The following is a 22,301-nucleotide window of genomic DNA, read 5'->3' as shown; positions in this document are numbered from 1 at the left end:
GTATTCTGCATTTCTTAGATGCATTTGGCATTCCCATGATTCAAACACAGCATGGCATTACTAACCTGCATATTCAGCATCCAGCCATTCCTAATAGTGAGAGACTCTTTAAGCAGTGCTTCCCTTTAATAGGTAACAGTTCTACTAAAAGATGTTTTCATTTCCTTTCCTTTACAACATCTCAAATTTGGCCCATATCTGTTGCATATACTCTTTTTTTAAAAAATTATTAAATAGAACATAGCCTCACAATAAAATTTACATTTTAGCAACACTAACAGCTTGATTTACAATAATTTATCTACCTCTTGCCAGCAGTAATTGTGCAAGATGTGGAAAATAATTCAATTGCTATGACTGTAACCAGAAGCAGTAATAATAATGAAATTCAAAATTAAAAGTAATATACCAGATGCACTCTGCCCACCTAAACAAGACAGTAAAACCAGTGGCAGCTTTCTTATCTTTACAATTCCTAACTACATTTGTCTTTAGTGGCCGATGTGAGGTCTGGAGATGTCAGCACTGTCAAGGAAAGGGAAGGACTGCCTGAGACAACAACTGTCTTCACACAGAGGTGGTCAGGAGTTTCTGTTTTCCTGGGGACGTCTTTTTTTCTGTCTGGAAATGTTATTTATGTGAAATATGAGGATTTTGGATGCAGTCCAAGATTTCCCAACACTAAGAGGTCAACCAGAGCTTAGCCTGTCAGTGCTTATCAGCCTGTAATATAACAGTGCTGACTGGACCTAGCACAGCACCATGCAGCAGGATCTATAGGTAGCTACAGCAATTTGCCTCTATAACACGCAGTCTTGGCTTCCCCAATGGCAGGCCTCTTTGAAACACAAAGTCAGATCAAGCCTACTCACATAAACAAGATGTTCTGTGACAAAACCTTACTCTTGCCACAACTTAGAGCCCAGATTTGCAGTCAGAACCACTCAGAAACAGGTTGTGGTTCATATGGCCTGGGCTGCAGGACTGCATCTTTACTCCAGTGCTGTATTTGTCTCGCTTTTGAGAGATTACCTTGTAAATAAAGTCCGTTTTTTTCCTTTTCAAATTAACAACTGGAATATCTTATTTTGCCATTATTTATATGCTCATGTCCTTTCAAATTTATAGATAACATGGCACTTTCAAATGAAGAAAAACAAAAGAAACAGCTGCAATCTTCACTTGATAACATTTATTCAATATTTTCTGAAATAAGCAAGAATTTTAAGAAGCCCATAAGCAAATACAGCCACAAAAACCCCATACTGATCCTAAATAAGAAGCACTATGAGAAATACACAATATTTCATGAAACAATACTGTACATCAACAACCTTTAGGAAACAAACAACTCAAACCATATGCTTAGTTTACTCACAATATAAAAAACTTTAACCTTTAAAGAAAAATATAGATTCAGTCCAATTGGAGGATCCAATCCCACGCCCACTGAAGTCAATGGAAGTTCTCTCATTGATTTCAATGTTTAAAGGATCATGCCCTTACTTTGCCTCAAGAGGCACTTTAATTATTATACAAGGCCTAGCCTGAATACTATTACAAAAATGTCAAACATCAACTTAAGAGTATGTTTCAGCAACTTTCAGGAAATAATGGAGAAATAGGTTATCTATCCATGCATGGAATAAGGCAAAAGCTAATTCATTCAGATTAGGAATAATCATTTTTACTAGTTTCTTTTTCACAACACAAACATTTTAGACTTTTTTAATTAATGGATATATTATATATCATATTATGCTTCACATTTTTCCTACCTCTACTGAGAAAGCTGGCACTGACATGTCATAAAGAACTCCTCATTAATTATTGTTCTCTGTTCTGTAACAATCACAAGAAACTCATCTGGGTTTAGTAATAGTGTCTACCAAGAAAAAAGCACACACTATCATAAGCTTCTAGTTTATAGAGCCCAAGGTACATTAAAATGTAGTTCATGAAGTTCACAAATTCTGTTTTAAAATATTTTTCCAAACTAAAAGCTGCAGAAAATTCATTCTTAAATATTCTACAGAAAATTCTGAAGCATCTAATGTTTTAAATTACTTATGCTTTCTTCTTAAAAATATTTAAATTAGGTTAGTAGCCCATCCTTTGAAAAATTATCCAAAAAAGATACACTAGATTACAAATCTTTTGTCTTAATCAGTGTAACCAAAGGTTTGTCATCTGGGCTGTAATCTTCATAAGCAATGGGGGTGGCATCATACATCGCAGGTCGGGATTTCTTGCCAAACCTGGAAACAAAAGAAAGCTTTTGGTGACAAATGGAAGTATGAACAAGTTAGTGGCAACAACCCACTGAGTTATGCTATGCTGTCAGAAACAAAACCAGAGAGCCTAGATAAATTCTAATTGTATTGCAACATGCCAGGAGTACAGAGGTTTAAATATCCAAACTGGAACTTTTAAAATATATGCATCAAATTAAAAAAAAAAAATCTTCTTGCAAACAAGAAGGAGATTCCATATCAAAGGCTACAGGAATTCTGCTGCGGAATCCAGCAGTATCAGAATATGAAACACTAAGGAAGGCAAAAGCAAAACTGATACAATTTCAGCAAGGCCAGAACTTCATTTTAGAGCCTTCTCTAACAATCAATATTAAGGTCAGGTCATATACATTTACAAAAAATAAATAACAGACAACTATATGACATTTGCATTTGGAAATACAACTGTTGTGCACTGAATTGAGTTATAAGCTGTAGACAAAGCATTTAAAAACTGAATTTGAAGTCTTTGCTCACCTGAGATCCCCTTGAGAAGCAAGTTCAAATTATCAACACACTGCATGCTATTTGCAACACTGAAAAACATCAATGGCAGTTGCAATGCCACAGAAACACACTAATCTAGCAAAGGTTCAGAAGCAACAGATTCACATCAACAGCAAGCTCCTCCTGGGCAACCATCACTGCTAAGAGCCAGGCTGGACCTGCCTGTGCAGGGAATCGCTGTGGCTGCATCATTGTGGCCCCGGTGCTGGCACATCCAGAACTCCTCTAGGTGCCTTTTCACTGCATAGACAATCTATCACCCTTCTGATCATTTATTAAGATACAAAAATAGTGCTAAAAATGCAACTTGAAAGTGGAAAAATTACTAAAGTGGTCTGACTACAATTACAGGAGCTTTACATAACAAAAAGGATCATGGAAAAATGAGGCAAAAAAGGGTCAAGTCTGCTTTCCTTGTGGACCTGATGCAGAGAAAATATTAACACAGAAACAGAAAGACTTATTTATGTACTGATCTACACAAAGGATTTTTTTATCTCATTCTTATGTACCATATTAAGTCTATATTAATTTCAGCTGTGCGCACTGGAGGGAGAGATTCAGAAAATTCATGTTTTGAGGATAATATTTGGACCAAAATTAACTTGATTTTCTTCCAAGATGTTTATGCAACTTCCTGACTGTTCCAGTTTACTTCTTGGCTGTTTTCAGTGATCTAGAATTGTTGATGAAACTAAAATGGCTGGAAGCATTATGATTTATATGGGGGAAATTTCATTTTTCAAAGTAATTCAGCTGTCAATAAGGCCACCCTAGATACACTTCCATGCATGAATGTCTGCTTTCTTCTATAGTTTCCTTTAACAAATACAGACAGGCTATGTTCACTCATCAACTTCATGATGGATAAACCTGATTTGCTGTAAATGAGATAAAATTCCAATAATTGAATGAAGGGATCAAGTTATGGCATCTTACTAAATCAGAGGCAGCAATGAATTCTCAATCACCCTTTTTCTCCATCACTCTCAAGGGTTTAAAGGAAATAGAGCTTTTTCACAGATATAAATGCTGATGAACTTTCTCCAGTGATTTAAGTCAAATTTTGCCCTCTCTGACAGGTAGAGAATACATGGCTTGTTGCACATGGGGAAACAGCACAAAATCTGTTCTCTTGTGTAGGTCAGGGTTGACATGTGCCACTAATTAGAAAACGCTGAGAAAAAGACCACAGCACATGTGCTAGTTGTTTGTGGCCTGGCTGAGCCATCTAGCTGGTAGACCACATTGCTTTGATCAGGCGGTTCAGAAGCCAGTCCCTGCTCGTAACACTAAACAGAGTTAACACAAACCTCAGAGGTCTCAAAACAGAATTGTTAAATGGGAAATCTTAGTTCAATAGGCGTGTATCTAGTAGGACTGCACAAGGTTCTCATGCTATTTTATTGTTGAATTGATGACATAAAAGATAATTAAGAATACAATCTGCAAGAGGCAATGATTCAAGGGATAATAAATAGTGAAAAGATGCGGGTTCCTGCTACAGAGTTTACTGGATAAATTAATAAGCTGTTTACAACAAAAACACATACAAAGAAATGAAAAAAGATTTCTTTCAGTGCAAATAAATACAAGATTATTCATCTAACAAAGAGTGTACACGGAGTGGGGAAATCTCAGTCCTGGGAAGCGCTGAGTCTGGAAAAAGACTGGAGGGACATGATGGATAATCAGTTTAACATTACCTTTAGTGCCATACTGCCTCTGATGAACAATTATGTGTTTAGACTGATAAACAGAGTCTATCAGTAGGACTAGGGAAGTTCTATGGCCTCTACATTTAGCATTGACGTGTCCATTCATGAGTGATGAAAGTGTTCAAACGTGTATACCAGAGATATTTACCAGTGGCATAGGGATCCTCACAAAGTCAGGTAAATGACATGAGAATTAGAAAATGTATTTTGTAATGAAACATCGAATAAGAGCAACTTGTGTAACTTGACAAAGAGAGATCGAGGTTCCATGACAATTTTGGGGACAGTATATATTCAATGTAGGAATTCTTCTTGGCACAGGCAGCTCCATGAGTGTATATATATCTGTGTGTGAGGGAGACTACAAATTCTACTTCAGATGTGCCCCTCCACTTCTTTAGAAGGACATTTCTAAAGATGGCTAACCATAGAGAGTCATTAACCTCAACAATTCCATCCAAGTAGAAGACACTTGAGAATATTGGACAGCTGAACCCTGAGGAAACGGCTACTCTGTTCAAAACCAGCAACTGGTTTAAGGAGTCAACAAATAAAGTTTAAGTAAGAGAAGGAAAAGAGAGAAACCAGAACTAAAAAAAAAACAAAACAAACAAACAAACAAAAAAAAAAACCCAAAAAAACCCCAACATACCCACAGGAGGAAGGGATTATTTTTGCCTCCACAGGAGGAGAATAATGAGAAGAATAATTTCCTCAGCATTATTCAGAGAACAGGCCATGTGTGCAAGTGGTATTTTGCATTCCTTAGTATAACTGAACTGTAATCCTAGAGTTCCCACAAAGCTGAAACTCTGGCAGAGGACCAAGCTATCAGCACGTGCTGCAGAGATCAGAGTATTTGTGCACATGATCATGCTTTCACAAAGAAGTAGCTGACAAACTCATCACTGAAACCTAATGTCAGGAAATGGTAAGAAATGAAGATGTGCTGAAGTTTGTCAGATTCGGGAAGCTTAGGACATTGCAGTCTAACACAGCCGACTCGAACACAGGAACGTGGAGGATGTGCAGTGGAGAGAAGCCTACCCTGCTGTGACAAGATGACTTAATCAGGGTCTGATGAACCAGACTCTTCAACCCACATATAGACAGAACAAGAGTTAGCACATGAAAGTTAAAACTAAAGAAACTACACTGTAAGTAGTGCATGAAGTCTACTGCTAATTATCTAGACATAAAAAAAAAATAGCCTCTGTAAGCAGGTATTTATTAATTCAGTGTGGATGCTTTTCTGAAGTGAATGACCCAGATTGTTTCAACAGATCCTGGTTCCAATTAAATGAAGTCTTATGGCTGCAGTAGCCAGTGGTCAACTATTTCATTACAGTATTCTCTTCTGGCTTTAAAATGTGTCAGCTTTAACACAAAAGGAGTATTTATTTACTCTCTGCATAATGAATACTAGAGACGTGTGCTTCACCTTGTTAGAAAACTATCTAGTTCTGACCTGCTAATCCTAAGAACATTCACTAGAAGTAGACGTTTATTAGTAATGATCCTTGAGTACATTCGTTTTCTCTTACAGCAAGGACCTTGATTAGCAAAGATCAAATTATAAAAATCGAGCAAGGAAAAGACCTGCTGCGAAACATGAACAAATACTTTTAAAATAATTTACTGAATATGCACCAGGCATCCACGCTCCCTGGACACCTACTGACTTCAACATAAACCTTACATTTAAAGAAAATAATCTACTCACTTTTCCTCAGGCCTCCATTTTCCAAAATTACTAATAAGTTTAGGTGTCTAACAGGGAAAGGGAATGATTTTCAGAAAATGCTGAGAATCTATTATTTGAAAGTAGGTCTCTTAAATACAGCAATTCTGAAAATTCAGAGCTTGGTATTTTTAATATGTAGATTTAAGAGTTCATGCAAAAATAACTACAAAAGTTGTGCTCCTTTTCCTGGATTGAAATGACCAAACCAGTGGTTTATATCTTGAAAACCAAAATAAACACAATAATCTTCACATTAAACCTTTGTGAATTACCTGACTTGGCAGCTCTATCTTGGATTTTTATAAGGTGTCCATTCTCTGAGAGGCACGGGGAGTTTTTTTGGAATGAAAACGTTTATTTTCATTTGCATTAAGTAGAAACACCTTTCCAAAGACAGGGAAACCCTTTATTGACAGATTCCAATACGTGATTTTTAACTGCATAATATGGATCTGAAAAATCATCATGAATATATCCCAGTCTAAGAACTTCTTCGGAGGCTGTTTAAGCCTGATGAAAACTTTTTCCTAAACTTCTGCCTTCAGGAATAAACAGAGATTCATTCAGGGTAATCCAGACAGTAGCAATAAAGACCTGAACTAGCTCAGCTTCCAAGATTTGAAAGGTTTCACACAGGAACTCTTTACCATTTCCTTTATCTGCTGGCGAAACTGTAAGAGGCAGGGAAAATTCAGATTAAAAAGATCCTGCCTTGCTGGTACAATTTTCCTTGGTACCCTTAGATAGAAAGGTGCCAAATTTGCTTTAAGAAGTAAGAAAGAAAATCCAGGTGTTTCACACTGTTTCTCAGGAGACGAATTCCAGTCTTTGGGGAAGTGCAAAGTACTACGTCAGCAAGTAGTGACCGAACAGCATTGACACATTTATCACTGCTGCAGTAGTAGGAGGGAGGTGTTTAATTTGAAAGACTAACAGTATCATTTTGCACCTTGCTCTCCACCCTTGGAGACGTGTAGTGCACAACAGTAGACATTCAGAAGGCCCAGTAATAAAAAACTATAAAGCTTTTTATGGGCCATAAAGCAACTCCCTCCTCTCCCAATACAGTACTAAAGGAAAAAGGAGTTCTCAGGGTGTGTATGATGTGGAGATGCTGAGCTCCTACCTGAAGAGATGTAAGACTAAGTGGCAAAGGAGTCTTCAAGGGAAGACTTAAAAGAACACTGATTTTATTGCTATGTTAAATCAACTATACACATCTTTCTTTTTAAAATACTTACTGACTAATATATTTTGACAATTAACAAATGTTTTATTGTAAATCTAGTTGGAACAGTTTAAAGAGCTACTGCCCAAAGCTGCGATGTTATTAACTGAGTCTATGGGAACCCCTCATCCATTTCAGATAACTTTTACGACTTCAGCGGTGGTAACAAATTAACCTATTTAATTTGCACTGAAACAGAACTGGAGTATTCAGAAAATGAATTACCAGCAATCATCAACCAATATCCATGTATTTCTCCATGTCAATGCACAGGAATGCGTCTCCCTCCATTCTTTTAAAAGCATTTTCATGTTAACATACATAAACACTCTTGTTAGAATTTGAAGTGATCTTGACAAATTGAAGAAATGGGAAAAAGAAATAACAAAAATGAAAGTTCTACCCTATTAAGAGAGATGTCAAACACAGAAGAAAATAATGGCTAAGAAGCAAAATGGCACAAAAGGTGAGGAAAAGGTCTAACAGGTCACAAATCATCAGTCACTACTGGAATGCAAATTAAAAAAAAAAAGGAAGCAGGTTTCATTTTCAGATATATGAACAGGAATGCCATAAATAAGATACAGGAGGTGATTACTCAGTTAATTTGGTACAGGTAAACCTTCACCTAGAGAACTATTTCCAGTTTTAGGGACCACCCTTCAAAAACAAAAGAGAAAGACAGTCTGGAGTGTGTCCCAGGGAGACAATAAAGAAGCTGACGTGATCCAGGAGGAGATACTAAAAGAACAGATTAGTTTAGTCTAGGGAAGAAAAAGGTGGGTTTGCTTTGTTTGTTTTTATTATAAAAAAGAGGGAGGGAACACGACTCAACACCTGATGTACGTGATTACTATAAAGGGAACAGTGATAAATTATTCTTCATGACAACCTGAAAAGCAGTAAGAAAGAAGTGGCCTAATTCATAGCAAAGAAAATCTAGGTTGGATTTTAGGAAAGCCCTTTCTAACACTATTCAATTTCTTGGAGGTTTTTAAACAGAATTGTTGGCAGGGAGCTAGGTATAATTAATGCTATTTCAGTACAATGGCTTACACTTGAGCTCTTGAATCCCTTCCAGTCCTACTTTTGTATTATTCTGACACCCAATGCCCTGGCCTGCAAGTGCTTCACTAAAATTAAAAGTAAAAAAAATTACTACCTCTAGGAAAGCAAGTAAGAAAGATCTTAATTTAGAGGCAAACAGGAGTACAAAAATGAGTGATTTGAAGAGTCTCACTAAATAATCTGATAAATTAGTCACAAAAATCAACGTACCTTTGCTATCTAGTCAAATTACTTTTGTGCATCAGTTAAAGAGTATATACAACCCAAACGGAAGGTCTTAAAGGCTAAGAACTCTGCATCTGTCCCTCTTCACCAGTTACACCAAATAAATTCAGAGTAATTCCCTCTGTTTTCAAGAAGTTGTGCTGGATTATCACACTTCAGATGAGAACAGAATAGGGATCAGAAAAGAACAACGAGCAATGCCAGTGATCCTGTCTTTTCACAGCGAAGTAGCCCATTCTCTCTCAACAGCAGTTCGATGTGCTATGCGTGGACTGAAATTACGTATCATAACAGATTTCTTTTAAATTACCATCCCCAGAACAAACCTGGCATGTCGGATAGAAGCAATTGCACTACTGAATTCACTGTCAATGCTTCTACAGTTGTAAAATTCTTCATAGGCTGGCCTGGAAGAGCCTTGATATTCAATGCGACTGATGCGACATATTCCCACAATCAGAATGATCAGCATCAGGACAAACGCTACGCAAAGAGCCCCAATTATGATGTAGAGGGAGTGACGAGGCATATTTGTTAGACTCTCTGCCATATGCCCAGACTTCCACTGCAGATCTGCCAAAAAGAAACAAAAGGTTATTTATAAAAAATAATTTCTATCCTTCCTGCTGAATAGATTTCTTTTATGGCATTCACTTTCAATATTTCTGTGGAGACTTTGGAAGTTAGGGGGATATGTAATTTGAACCTTCACAGGCTCTGTTATGGATCTGTCACCATGTCTAACATGCAACAAATTTGAATAGCACTATCTTGATCCTTCACCCATCTTTTTTCTACATTTTTACAATCATATAGGAACAGTTACATAGTTTGATCCCCTGTACAACCCAAGTCATAGAAGTCACCTAGTTATTCTTGTGTTACATTATAATATACTATATGCTCTCTAAAGGCAGGCAGGTTTTATGTAAAAGCTTCTAGTAATCTACCAATTCTCTGTGCAGTTTGTTCTAATAGTTAATGAACCCTTCTACTAAAATGTGTGATTTAATATGTATTAAACATAGTTGGTTTTTAATTTGAAACACAGGCTTTTGTTATGCCTATCTCCACCAGTCTGCAGAGACTTCAAAACCAGCATTTCAAGAACAAAAAGGGCATCTCATAAGGTGCTACAGTACCGAGCCCACTAGAGTCTTCTCTCAAGTATAATTTCTCTGAGAGGTCTCAGAGAAGACCTTAGAGTCAAGTCAATCTGGAAGAGGCTTCTCGTATTTATGTATTCCAGACCTTCTTTATAAATATTCTTGATGCCCAGACTATTGTCTATCAACACCAAACAGATTGTCTACCAATTGCCTATGTCCTCAGATCTGTTTTTCTCTAGTATGGGTCAGAGTATTTCTAATTAACCTGTACTTCCCCCTAAGGTTCATTTTTGGCAGTCTGAAAGACTGTGGTCTCATAAATTATTTCAAATCAGGAATGGTCTAGAATCATTCTGACTACAGAAATCTGACACTCTGCAATAGTTATTTCTAGCAGGTGACTTTCTTTTAAACGGACTTCTGCTTTGCACTGGTTTAGAAACTCCCTTTACTTATCCACAAACAGTCTGCGAACAGGCCTATCCCAGCATATGCTTTGAGAATTCAAGATATTCTCAGAAGCCACCTCTTGAGGACGTTGATGATGGCAGGTGACAGACTTGAGCACCTGAGCTGAAATCACAATTTCAGTGGCATCTGTGGATATAATCTCCATCTATGGTAGAAATATTGGGGAATGTGTACGTAGAGGAAAAAAAAAAATCCATTTTAGAGGAAGGTAGGAAGAAAGCCTGAAGGTGTAACGTGTGGGATTCACCTGGGCAGAGTTTGAGAAACGGTTGCCCTTCGTTTACAGTAGCAAAGGTTGTCCTGAGCTTGGGCTTGCTTAGACTTTTTGTCTGCAAATGAGTTTACAGGAGTGTTTGTTTCTGTTATCTTTTTCAGAGATCACTGAAGTTTTGATCAGCCTGAATCCTTGAGTGATTTAATGTTTCTGAAGTGCTGTTACTGCAATTTGCGCAGTTGGGATGTGAGGGAGAGAATATCGCTGTGCTCTGTGCAGTTTGGGATGGGTTTCTATTTCTGTTCTGCAGCACATTCGTCACACGCAGTGGTTTCTGTCAGGTTGTCAGACTAGGCCAAATTCAGATCTAACATGTGCAGATATATGGCAAGACAGTTCTGATTTAGACTTCCATCTCTGGATGATAAGGATGAGAGAAATTTCCTCCTTTCTTCCTCACACGATAAAAATATGAAGATTAACAGCTTATACTCCAAAAGATCAGAACGAACATACGACAGCTCAAAATCACAGTATTCTCAGTTATCGCAGTAATGTTCATAAAATTAATTAAGAATTAGATTTCAATGCCTACCACATAGTCTGTACTAGAAATTCTTTGTAATGTCAGTTTTCAAGTAGCCACATGGTTTGGCTTACCTTGGTAACTACATTAATAATTACAAAAGTGGCAGAGGTAATGATATCAACAAAACCAGCAGGCATTAAAGAATTCATTTGAGACATTTTGTAAGCATTTTCACAGCAAATGCTCCATTAACTTTTTAGGCAAATGCATTACATTTTGAAAGGAAAAACATCCTCTTTATAATTAAAATCAATTTAATCCTATTTAATTGGAATTGCTAACACTGGCAAAGACCATAAGATGATATAATAAATATCACACTTCATCCAGGCAACATACATCTATCTCTTGTCTAGTTTGTTGTATATACAGCACTTGAAAATTAAAGAGTGCAGTTTGACAAGAAGATAACCCTGAAATCCTGTTAGGGTAGTCACTCCAAGCAGATAAAACAGCTGGTGAGAAAATGGGGAATAGTAAAGAGAGAGTTGTTCTACAAAAAAGACTAAGTATCAACAGCCTCCTCCATGGCTAGTAACAGAAAATCACAAAAGGTAAAATGTGATCCATTTAGTCAAATGACTCCTGAACACCAGCTCATCCCCCTCCTGAGAAGTCTCAAGCCTGGCTTCATCATGTCTTTTTCTAGCATTTAGAGGGATGGTCCAATACAAAAGAAGTCAGTATGCAGTGTTTAAATTTAATTTCCAATACATTATTAACCATTATGCACAAATTGCTGAAACAATGATAAATATGACAAGGAGATATGGGAAGATGAACAGAAGCACATTTACTAAATACATTTAATCTTTAGAGCTGAGCAGAAATCCACTGCACCACTGATTCAACTCCAGTGACATCAGATGTGGTGCATCTATGCATAAAAGAGCTGGATATGGCCTTTCTGTTTCTAGATATGATCAGAATTGGGTTCGCATCAGCTGGTCAACTCAGAGCTCAGGGAGACAGTGAGTGCAAAGACCTTCCCATGGACACGTAGTTCTGTAGAAAAAACCTGCAGATCAAAATGCTTTCAAATCCTTTCTGCAAAGTGATTTATTCAACATTCAATCCCTCTCTATTTGCATAATCCTTTATATACCTGTTAAAATCCAAGCACTTTAGGAAAGCTTTCACAGCTTTGTGGATAAGCCACTGCATTGGTTAGAGAGGCTGTATGTCCATACTTACAATCTGACAATTGGGAAGTATCATGGTGTCCCATAACAACACATCATTTTACTTTGATGCTGTGTCACAGTGACTTTAATAGCAAGGGAACATCAGACATTTGCTGATGTCAAGCTTATTGAAGAAACTATTGGTAACCCTCAAATTTTAATCTTACTTGTTCTTCAAAATATATCTTTATGTGACTATGCAAAGATTTTTTCCTGTTTTCATTCCTTCAAGACTGATCTGAACCAGAATTTCCTAAATTGCATTTTCTATAAACCCTATATTGTTATTATTACATATATACACATGCTATTAGCTATCCTGATTTTTTGATTAAAACCACAGTAATTTCAACCTCTTCAACTGAGAGCAATTGCCATGAACAATACTGTATGATTTATTCTCCAAATATTGAGATGGAAAGAAAATGACTAATATTTCTGGTTGAGAATCAGCCTTGCAGTGTTATCAATGCCAGTTAACACTCAGATAATTCCCTGCCTCCTGTCACAGCAGTCACAAGAGAAAAGAACAAATCAGTCAGTAAAAGGCTTAAAACAGCAACAAAGTGCTGTTGCTTCTTTCCATCATTTTAACTTACACAGTTTGCAAGTGTGTAATACAAGCAGAAAATCCAAGATCTTGAGCAGGAAAGGCCACTGCAGTTCAAGTATAAGCAGATGCTACGTGTAGAGAAATACACACTAAGCAGAGACAATCCCCTCAAGAGAACAAAGTTTAAGCAGAGTTTTATCCACTTTCTCTCTCATAGATTTACAAACGAGGTCAGAAAGGAGTTAATACTGACCAACCACAGATATGAGCTTGAACCTACCTGTCATATATAGTGCTTAGGGGCATGCAAACCTCACAGGGGGAAGTGGGAATAACTGAGTAGCTGGACAGTAGAAAAGGCTCCCTCCACCCTCTGTTCTGCTTCTCCCATTTTCCCCTGTGTTTATACACACCTCACGATGTATCTGTGGTGCAAACAGCCAAACTCTTAGTGACTAGAGCATGACAACGAAAGGAGAACTCCAGAACAAGCATCACTGATTCCATATAGCACATCTGCAGGACTCAGAAAGCGTGCAAGCCCATCTGTTTCCCCTTGGCATCGATTCATCCCCTTACATAACAGAAATGTAATTGTTGCTGTATCGAGGCACTCCAGGAAGTACATTTTCAGGATGATTATTGCTTTCTCCAAGAACTACACTTATCTGTCTGTCAGCCCACTGCCTATTAGCTAAGGCAGGCAGAATTACACTGCCTTGCTGATCAATTTGGACACGCATGTTTCAGGTATCACTAACAACAGTCAGTAAAAGCTCATCTGAGCATCTTTTAGCATGAGTGATATGGTATACAGATAGCACGCAACGTTGTGGTCCCAACGCCATGACGGTTCTGTACCACACGGGAAAGCGCATGTGCTGTTCACAGACACAACAAAAAGGCAGTGCTGGCACCATCTCTGGACTCTCTAGCAATGCTCTTCTGCAGTCTTGGCTTTCAACAGAAAGCACTGAAGCTGAACTCACAACCAACAATTACAGGGAGAGGAGATCGTAAACCTGTCAGTATCGAACTTTTGTGTCAGTCCAGGTGTGAACACAGTTGTTCTCTGGGTTAAAGGACTAACACCAAGAATAGAAATAAACTTAAAGAGCAGTCGCTATGTTTAAGTAAAGTTTAAGTAAAAGAGAGTAAAAAAGAGAAGCTTCATATGCTCCTTGTGTAAATGAGATATAGAAATAATTTTTTATTCCAGCCTTTGTGTAGGTATTTTCTCATGAATGTACAATAGGAACTGAGTCCCTTCTTCTGTTTATTTTTTAATCTATCACCTATTCCTGCAACATTAGCTGTGCTAAGTGGTGTAAATCCCCTCATGAAAACATGTGTATCTGTATAATAACTTGATGGGATCTAGGACCACAGTATCTGAGCATTCAAGCAGTTAAATACACAGCTAAACTTCCTAGTAAAGACATCTGTAACCCAAGAACAAGACATCAAGGAAATACAAAGCAGCTCCACGAGTAGCAGAACTAATGAAGCCTAGTTTCTATTTTAACTCTTGCACAGTTGGAAGAGTTTCCTTCCTTCCTTCCTTCCTTCATGTTTTCTTCCTCTCATGGACTCTCTACTGCTCCATAAAGGTGTAGTTACACGGAACCTTTTCTCTATACTAAGAAACGAGATCACACTGAAGCTGTTCCTTCACTAGGCCCACCAATGGAACCTCTCTAAGTCTTACTAAATGCTTGGAAGCACTTTGTTTTGGAGACCTTTACCTTTCTAACAAATTTGGTGGAAACAGGCCTACAGTTGGAAAAGCTGTTCCTGAAAAAGTTGGTAAATGCACGCACACACAAGTCACAGCACAATTACACAGGACTTGTTTCCTTAGGTAAGCAAGTTCAAAATTGTTTTGCTGAAACATTACTACAACTGCAGGACCTCAGAAGTCAATACAAGTCTGTTAGGACCATGCTTATAGTGCTATGGAGGTACACTTTACCCAAGGTAAGTATGAAAGTAAGCTCTGAAGCATAAGTGCAATTAAAAGGCAAACTGCCTAGTGCCCAGCTGTGAGATAACATCTCTGACAATCTGGTCCAACACATCTCAAAGTAGGGTGCCCAGAAACAGAATCTTCTAACTTCCATAGCTGCTTTTGAAATGTTATAGCCTAAAACAAAATGCGTTTAACAGAATTTTGATAATTTATAGATTATTCAGAGTATTTGTGCAGTTAGGCATTTAGAGACAAATACAAATTTCTTTATTATAATGTATCATTTTTAGAAATTTTTGGAAAACTACAAAACTTACGTATTTCGCAGTTTGCACCGACCCATCCATGTGGACAATGGCAGGTGTAACCACCAGGCTGATCTATGCAAGTTCCAGCATGATGACATGGGTTGCTGTCACAGTCATTTACATCAATTTCACATTCTTCACCTTATATCAGAAAAAAAAAAAACAAAACCAAACTTCTATATAGTGGGTGCCTCATACAGCAGATACATCATCAACCATTTAATTTTTCTTTAGCTGCAAAACACCATGTAGCTCAATAGCATCTTTATTCTCAGAACATCAAAAGTATTCTATAACCATTTCAAGAAATGAGTCTCACATAGCCTCCAAGAAAGAAATATTATCCTCATTCAACCAGATGAAAACAAAGTCTGAGGGCTAAGAGACTTGACTAACCTCGCCCAGATTATGTGTGCCTCATATTTTTAAATATAAGTTCCATCCCAAGAAAATGTGGTATAAAAATTTATCATGTATATTCTGAAGTGCTATACAATAATGTAGATAATCAGTGCCTCTGAGAAACAGCTACTGTACAATGGAAAGCTAAGTCTTTTCAAAAAAATGGCCTTTAATTAGCACAGATCAAAAAGCACAATTTGATCTACAGAACAGCTACGAATGGATTTATCTATTACTATCACATTAGATATTACCTTACACGACTAACAGAGCATCAGGTTGTAAATTATCTTGACGGCAGATATTTGAATTATACCAATCATGTCAGTTTTAATACAAGGCCAAAGAATTAAATGGGCTACTTACCGTTACTCTGAAAGTGTAAACTGATTCATAACAAGCACTTTAGGGCTTTTAACAATTGCATATTAAGGTAACGGAAAAAGTTGTTTCTTCAGCTTGCAGTAACTAAGGTCAATGTTAAAACCTTTTCCAGTTTCAACAGTGCCCAATTAGTATATTGGCTTACCTGGAAGTCTTCAAAATGTTATTTTGAAAATGCAATCTAGTCTCAAGCAGTAAGGTCATAAGGCATGTTAAATAGCTGTTAGCTTAGTGAATTCTCTTTAGTAACAGGCTTTTTTTGCTGAAAAATTTTTAAAGTTCAAAGCAGTCACAAGTAATATCAAGAATTTTTCATTCTCACTAGACTGATTACAATTCAGCAAAGTCCAAATTCATTTGTTTCCTTGAAGACACACAGTCTGACTTGGTATTTGTCTTCTTTTGGACACCATGAACACTGACAACTAGATGTTCTGTGTAACGTAAAAATTACTTGCCTGTATATCCAGGTGCACAAATACATGTAGCATTTAGTCCTTCGCTGTCACAAGTGCCACCATTCTGACAGTTGATGTTAATACAAGGATCTTTGTATAACTCACAGTGCCTTCCTGAAAAGGTAAAATTAGTCAGTGCCATTAACATGACCTATACTGACAGCATGAAATCAGTACATGCGATAACTTAACTTCACCTGGATGACAGCAATAATGTGCAGCCTCCAAACCCATCCTATTAGGCTAATGTGATATGACTAAAGCCACGTATTTTATGGTGGTTAAACCTTTTACACACATGCCTTCCCTCTGCTCTTACCACCCACTGAGACTTTGGGACAACAGAGGTAGGGCAATTTCTGCTAACAAGAACTACTGGAGTTTCTATGAAAAAACAATGGTATAATAAAGCATAATCTGATCAGTTATCTAATGTTCTTCAATAAAATGTAAACAATAATTGTCTTCAGTAAAAATTCAATGTAATAACTTCTTTACTAATATACATAAGCATTCTGATGCTTCTTACGGACTTTTGCAGGAAACTGAGGAGTATAACTAAGGCAATAAAAAGAGAAATTCATTTATTCAAATGTATAGCTAAAAGTAAATAATTGGGTTACTCAACTTCATGCCACTGCCTTCGCTCTCTCATTCTCAAATGTGGGCCACGTCAATTCAGCAGCTTTGCCTTGCAGAGGACAGTGCAAGCCATATTTGGTACACACAATGTAAAGCACATCAGATTCCTGGGGATGGGGACAGAGCCTCTACTGCCACTGCTACATGCATCATTTGCTCTGGATCTATTTCTCAGCTAAAACTAGAAAAATCAATGATGAATGGCACTGAAACTTGAAAAAAATAAATATACATGTGTGAATAATGAATGACTTGTGGGACTTCATTTATAATGCATCTAGCTTGCTTTTAAAATACCTGCTTAAATTTATCCATTAATGTAAGTTTTAAGTCTAAATCTAGGTCTTATTACCATTCTTTTCTTGGGAACGAATCCAAAGTGACCACTTAGCTAAAACCTTAAATTATCTTCAAGTTTTTCCATTCTTATGCTTTTTACAAGACACGATTCTGAATGCTTCTGTGTGATAACACAAATTACAAACACATTTTTCACTTTTTGAGGTGGTTCATGTTTCTAAATCCTTACTGTCCTGCAAACTATAAAGATACATAATCAATAGAAGCATAAACTCATATGGCTTAGTATGTATAAAAACTGCAATACAGCTTGAGTCTCAGGAAAATGTTTCTAATCATGAGGTAGTGAATGACAGTGAAGGAATTATGTTACTTGTGGAGATTACAGAACCTATAGTGATGGAGGCCTCAAAGAGGTTAGACAAATACATGTGAAAAGTGGACATGCAGCTGATCCTGCCTTACTCCTTCCCAACCTCTTTAATGAATACCACGGGTGTTGCACTGGAACTGGGCAGTTCGTGAATTTGAATTTGGAGAGTGTGAGACCAGAACTATACAGAGGTAAAATTAGTGAGGCAATAAAGCCTTTAGAGAAAAGAATATGAGAAAGAATAATCAATACGATAAAGGGAAGAAATTGGACACATATCAGGTGTATGTATACAAGCAAATTTATTTAACAAGTGAATTTATTTAAACTGAAAGAGGGTAGATTCAGATTAGATATTACAAAGCAATTCTTTACTGTGAGGGTGGTGAGACGCTGGCACAGGTTGCCCAGAGAAACTATGGGTGCCCCCTTCCTGGCAGTGTTCAAGGCCAGGCTGGATGGGGCTTGGAGCAACTTGGTCTAGTGGAAAGATGTCCCTGCCCGTGGCAGGGGGTTGAAACTAGATGATCTTTAAGGTCCCTTCCAACCGAAACCATTCTACTATTCTATGATTTATGAACTTGGTTCTTCAGTGTTCAGCACTACGGTTATGTACAGCACTGCAAACTTACGTGAGTTTTATAAAAATAATCATCTGAAGTAAATAGTGGTAGTTAAAAATTATATGAAACCAACTTATTTTAAATATATGTATTTTTAACGTATATATACACACACACGTACTTACTCGCTACAGACCTACTGAAATCATTTGGTCAGTCTGTCAGCAGCAAAAAGGCAGGGCACTCTAGTTTGAGCATCCTGCAGCTAAGCAGCAGACGGCAGCAGAGCCAGAAGCCCACAGGAACATGCTGGCATATACTTCAGTCCAGACCAGTGATAACAGCTCTTATCTATGTGCCAGCCAGAAGACCACATGCAGGAAGGGGGGTATGGAGGCAGACAGGGGAGGTCTGGGTTGGAGGTGGTAAAATTGAGGTCTCTAATTGCCCACATAGTATCTTGAGCTGGGTACCTCACCTCTGTTCATTAATGCCACTGAATACCTTAAGTATGGGAATGAAGGAAGCTCAGTAATCACCAAAGCCGCTTACAGGAGCAGGTCCCCTGCTTTCATTTAAAGCAAAATGTGCTGCGCACACAGTGCTTTCTGCTGCAGGCACAAGTCAGTTGAGAACAGAACACGAAGTCGTAACATTACGGTTAAGTGCTCTTCAAACTGTCATGAAAAGCTGAGGGTCATTTCCTCACTAAGCCTCTAAAATGATGAATTCTGTATCTGTTGTCAAAGAGCAGTGCAATCACCAGCACAAAATACATACTTAGCCTCAGGCAGCTGGTAAATGAGCATTACTTATCAACACAGATAAGGATTGGTACGCTTAATGAGAAAATGCTGGGGTAATGTTCCTTAAAACATAGTCGTTCTATGTAAAATATATATATATCTTTTAATAGTAATAGTATATAAAATTACTTTCAAAATGCATGATTCAAAACAGAATACACAAAAAAGTGTCATTTTAGCCCTCCACAGAGGGACATGTCACAGACAGCTGATATGTGCTGCTCTGTGTAAAGCTGAAATCCACTCCAAGATAAAAGATTTTGTATAGCGAAACACATAGTTTTCTGCTTTATTTTATAAGTTACTTAAATGCTGAAGAGCAATTCCATTTGAACATATCCAGGAAGAGATGCAGTTAACATGGGAAAGCAATCACAGACCTGCTACTGTCTCGGGGCTTTATGGTCTTCTAAATGAACAACCAACATAAAACTTTCATTTTTACTTCTTTGTGCTAATCTTTTTCAAAATACTAATCTTTTATTACTATGTTTTTAACTTACTTCACTGGAGAAAATAAATGAAAAAAGAATTTGGAAAGCCTCCATGTAATGGCTCCTAATAATAACTGATGAAAAAATTTATTTATGTTTTCTTTTAAAAACTCATCACTTTCTAACATATCTTAAAGACAGCAGAAAAAAGTACACTTAAGACCAGAGAGAAGCCATTTGTCCCCAGACAAGGACATGCAATTGTCACAGACCAGCTAAATCTGAACTACTCATTTGAATAAAGATTATGGGAACAGGTCTACATTGAAATCTTTTTCTGTAAATTTTAGATGTGGGATTTATTTCTGCTAGATGGAGGATATTGTATATCTCTGTTTGTAAGAGAACCTACCATAAAAAATACATAGAACAAACCAAAAATCAAGAGGCAAATGCCATCCTACCTTCATATTCAGCAAGGCACACACACTCATAGCTGTTGACGAGGTCTCTGCAGGTGGCTCCGTTCTGGCAGGGTGCAGAAAGGCATTCATTATATTCCTCTTCACAGTAAAGGCCGTGGTAACCTAAATCACACAAAGAGGAAAGAAAATGAGCTGTGAAACACTTCTCAGTAAAAATTAACAATGAGGCAACTATAGACTGTGGGCAGATGCTTGTTAATTGAAATATACTGTGCAGACAGATACGTGTTAAGACACTGATTTTAAGGACATCTTGAAATTCCACTTTGCTCATGATTTAGTGTGTCATATGATTATTAGTCTTAACAGTAGTTGAAATTACTTTCTAGACATAGTGTATCAGGTCAAAGTAGTACCTACTCATATTAAGTAACAGCATTAATTACTATAGTGTGACAGGGGAAATAAACCGGCTGTAATGCTAAAATATGTTTGCCTGATAATATTGGTTACTTTGTATTGAATATGAAGAATCATAAGCCTGGTCATTTTGAAGGCTATTGTATTTGATACCAAGAAGCTTATTTAATTCCTCTTCAATAGACCCAGGTTATACTTTTGTTAATGAAAAGCTTCCTCTCTTCTTTCTTGTTACTTTTTTCTTCTCTTTCTTTTTTTGTTTTTAACTTTTTTAAGGTAGGGGCTTTCCAACTCCAGAAACAATGTCTAAATCTATAGGCAATTAACACATCAACAAGAAAAAAAGAAAATAGATCAGTCATAATGCTTAGTAAGTACAAATAATGCATTTAAATGCAACATAAACACTGCTTTCTCCCTGACAGACAAGCATTAGCACAGCAGAATTGTCAAACTTCTGTTGTGTTTGACCAATGAAAAAAGTACCAGGCAATTTGCTCGAGTCTTTCTAAATAGTTGTCTCCTCCTCTTTGGGGGTGCAGGGAGTGCTTCATAATTAGCCAAATTACCTTTAGGGAAGGTTCAAAATTTAATAGATTAAGCAATATATGGTCTTATCTTTTTGAAAGTACAAATACAGATAGTACAAATATTTCTACTAAAACATGAATCTTTCATAATGTTTATCCCCTTCCTGGAAATTACAGCAAATAATTGAGTGACCAGACTTTTATGTTTCCTACATCTCTTCAACTGTTCGCTACGTGCTGCTAATAACCGCAAGTCCTAGCATCTCACTTGGGGCATCACACAGCCTACCTCCCTCTCAAGCACACCAAAGACCACGCAGTTAACATCAACTGAATTGACTGGGAAATTAACACAAATTAGTGCTTTGGATGTTTTAGTAAATGGTTTGGCTTCATGAAACCATGGCACCATCTCTTCTTTATCCATCCATGAAAAGGTGAGGATATAAATTCTAGCCCATATTATTGTCCACAGAGTAATCCCAGAGCCACTTTGTATGCAGTAATTACTGCACACTCCTGTTCCTGTTGGCTTGCTATTTTATAATATTTGCCTGGTACTGAAAACAATGTAGACTGGGAAAGTTTTTATTTGTTTTAAACAAAAGCTTGCCTCTACTTGTCAACTTTGCTCAATGTTGAAATTTAATTCTGATGAAGGTCTATATTACAAATTTTAAAAGGCAGTTTCAAATATGCTTTCATATTAAAAACATTTTTTCATAAAGAACAGTCATACAGGGAAGATATGTCATGGTATGTTAACAGTACATAAGGACATTCTTCCCACACCCCTACCATGGATTAATTTTGATTAACTCAGTTAAATATTTAACCTTCTTGACTCATCATAGCCAATACTCCCCTCAACCTCCTATTAGTGTGATATAACACTATAACACCATGAATATGTACTTATAATCTATAATGTAATACGATGCATTAGAACAGTGTTTATATGCTTTTTAAAATCTTGATTTACTCATTACATATAGCTATAAAAGCAATAGATGAATAAGCATACAATGAATAAAGATGCCATGGACATGAATAAAGATGCCAGGGAAAAGGCCTAAAATACAAAGTGTAGATTCTGCAGTGTGATTTTACTTCTTCAGATAATCTCTAGTTAATAGCAAAATTTAAACAACCTGAAACGAGGGTATCTTTCCTGAATAAAGAACCAGAGAGGGGCAGATTCTCATCTTAGTAAGTGGCAATCTATATTCACTCTAAATTTTTCCCCAAATTCTCACAGAATCATAGAAAATACGACAAGTGCCACCTCCAGACACCATTTCCATCTTCTCTCCCTCTTACGGATAATTAAAAATAAAACTGTATGAAGATACAACAGATGTTAGTACTACATAAGATGTAGAT

The 22,301-nt window shown here is 37.1% G+C and overlaps 1 protein-coding gene across 1 annotated transcript in view; it reads right to left on the bottom strand.

Moving 5' to 3' along the window:
- Nucleotides 1–2,146: 2,146 nt before the first annotated feature.
- DNER (delta/notch like EGF repeat containing) overlaps nucleotides 2,147–22,301 on the bottom strand; it is a 131,305-nt gene continuing 111,150 nt past the window's right edge. Inside the window, exons 9-13 of the mRNA XM_068406818.1 lie at nucleotides 20,008–20,130; nucleotides 16,426–16,539; nucleotides 15,191–15,322; nucleotides 9,111–9,357; nucleotides 2,147–2,258 (exon numbers count right to left, since the gene is read on the bottom strand). Of these exons, the coding sequence (XP_068262919.1) occupies nucleotides 2,147–2,258; nucleotides 9,111–9,357; nucleotides 15,191–15,322; nucleotides 16,426–16,539; nucleotides 20,008–20,130 (728 nt within the window). The remainder of the gene's footprint in view (nucleotides 2,259–9,110; nucleotides 9,358–15,190; nucleotides 15,323–16,425; nucleotides 16,540–20,007; nucleotides 20,131–22,301) is intronic.

The sequence above is a fragment of the Nyctibius grandis genome, chromosome 8 (genome assembly GCF_013368605.1).
Source record: "Nyctibius grandis isolate bNycGra1 chromosome 8, bNycGra1.pri, whole genome shotgun sequence".
NCBI classification, from domain to species: Eukaryota; Metazoa; Chordata; class Aves; order Nyctibiiformes; family Nyctibiidae; genus Nyctibius; species Nyctibius grandis.
The sequence above is the reverse complement of the archived record's forward strand: the minus strand, read 5'-3'. Positions and strand labels throughout refer to the sequence as shown.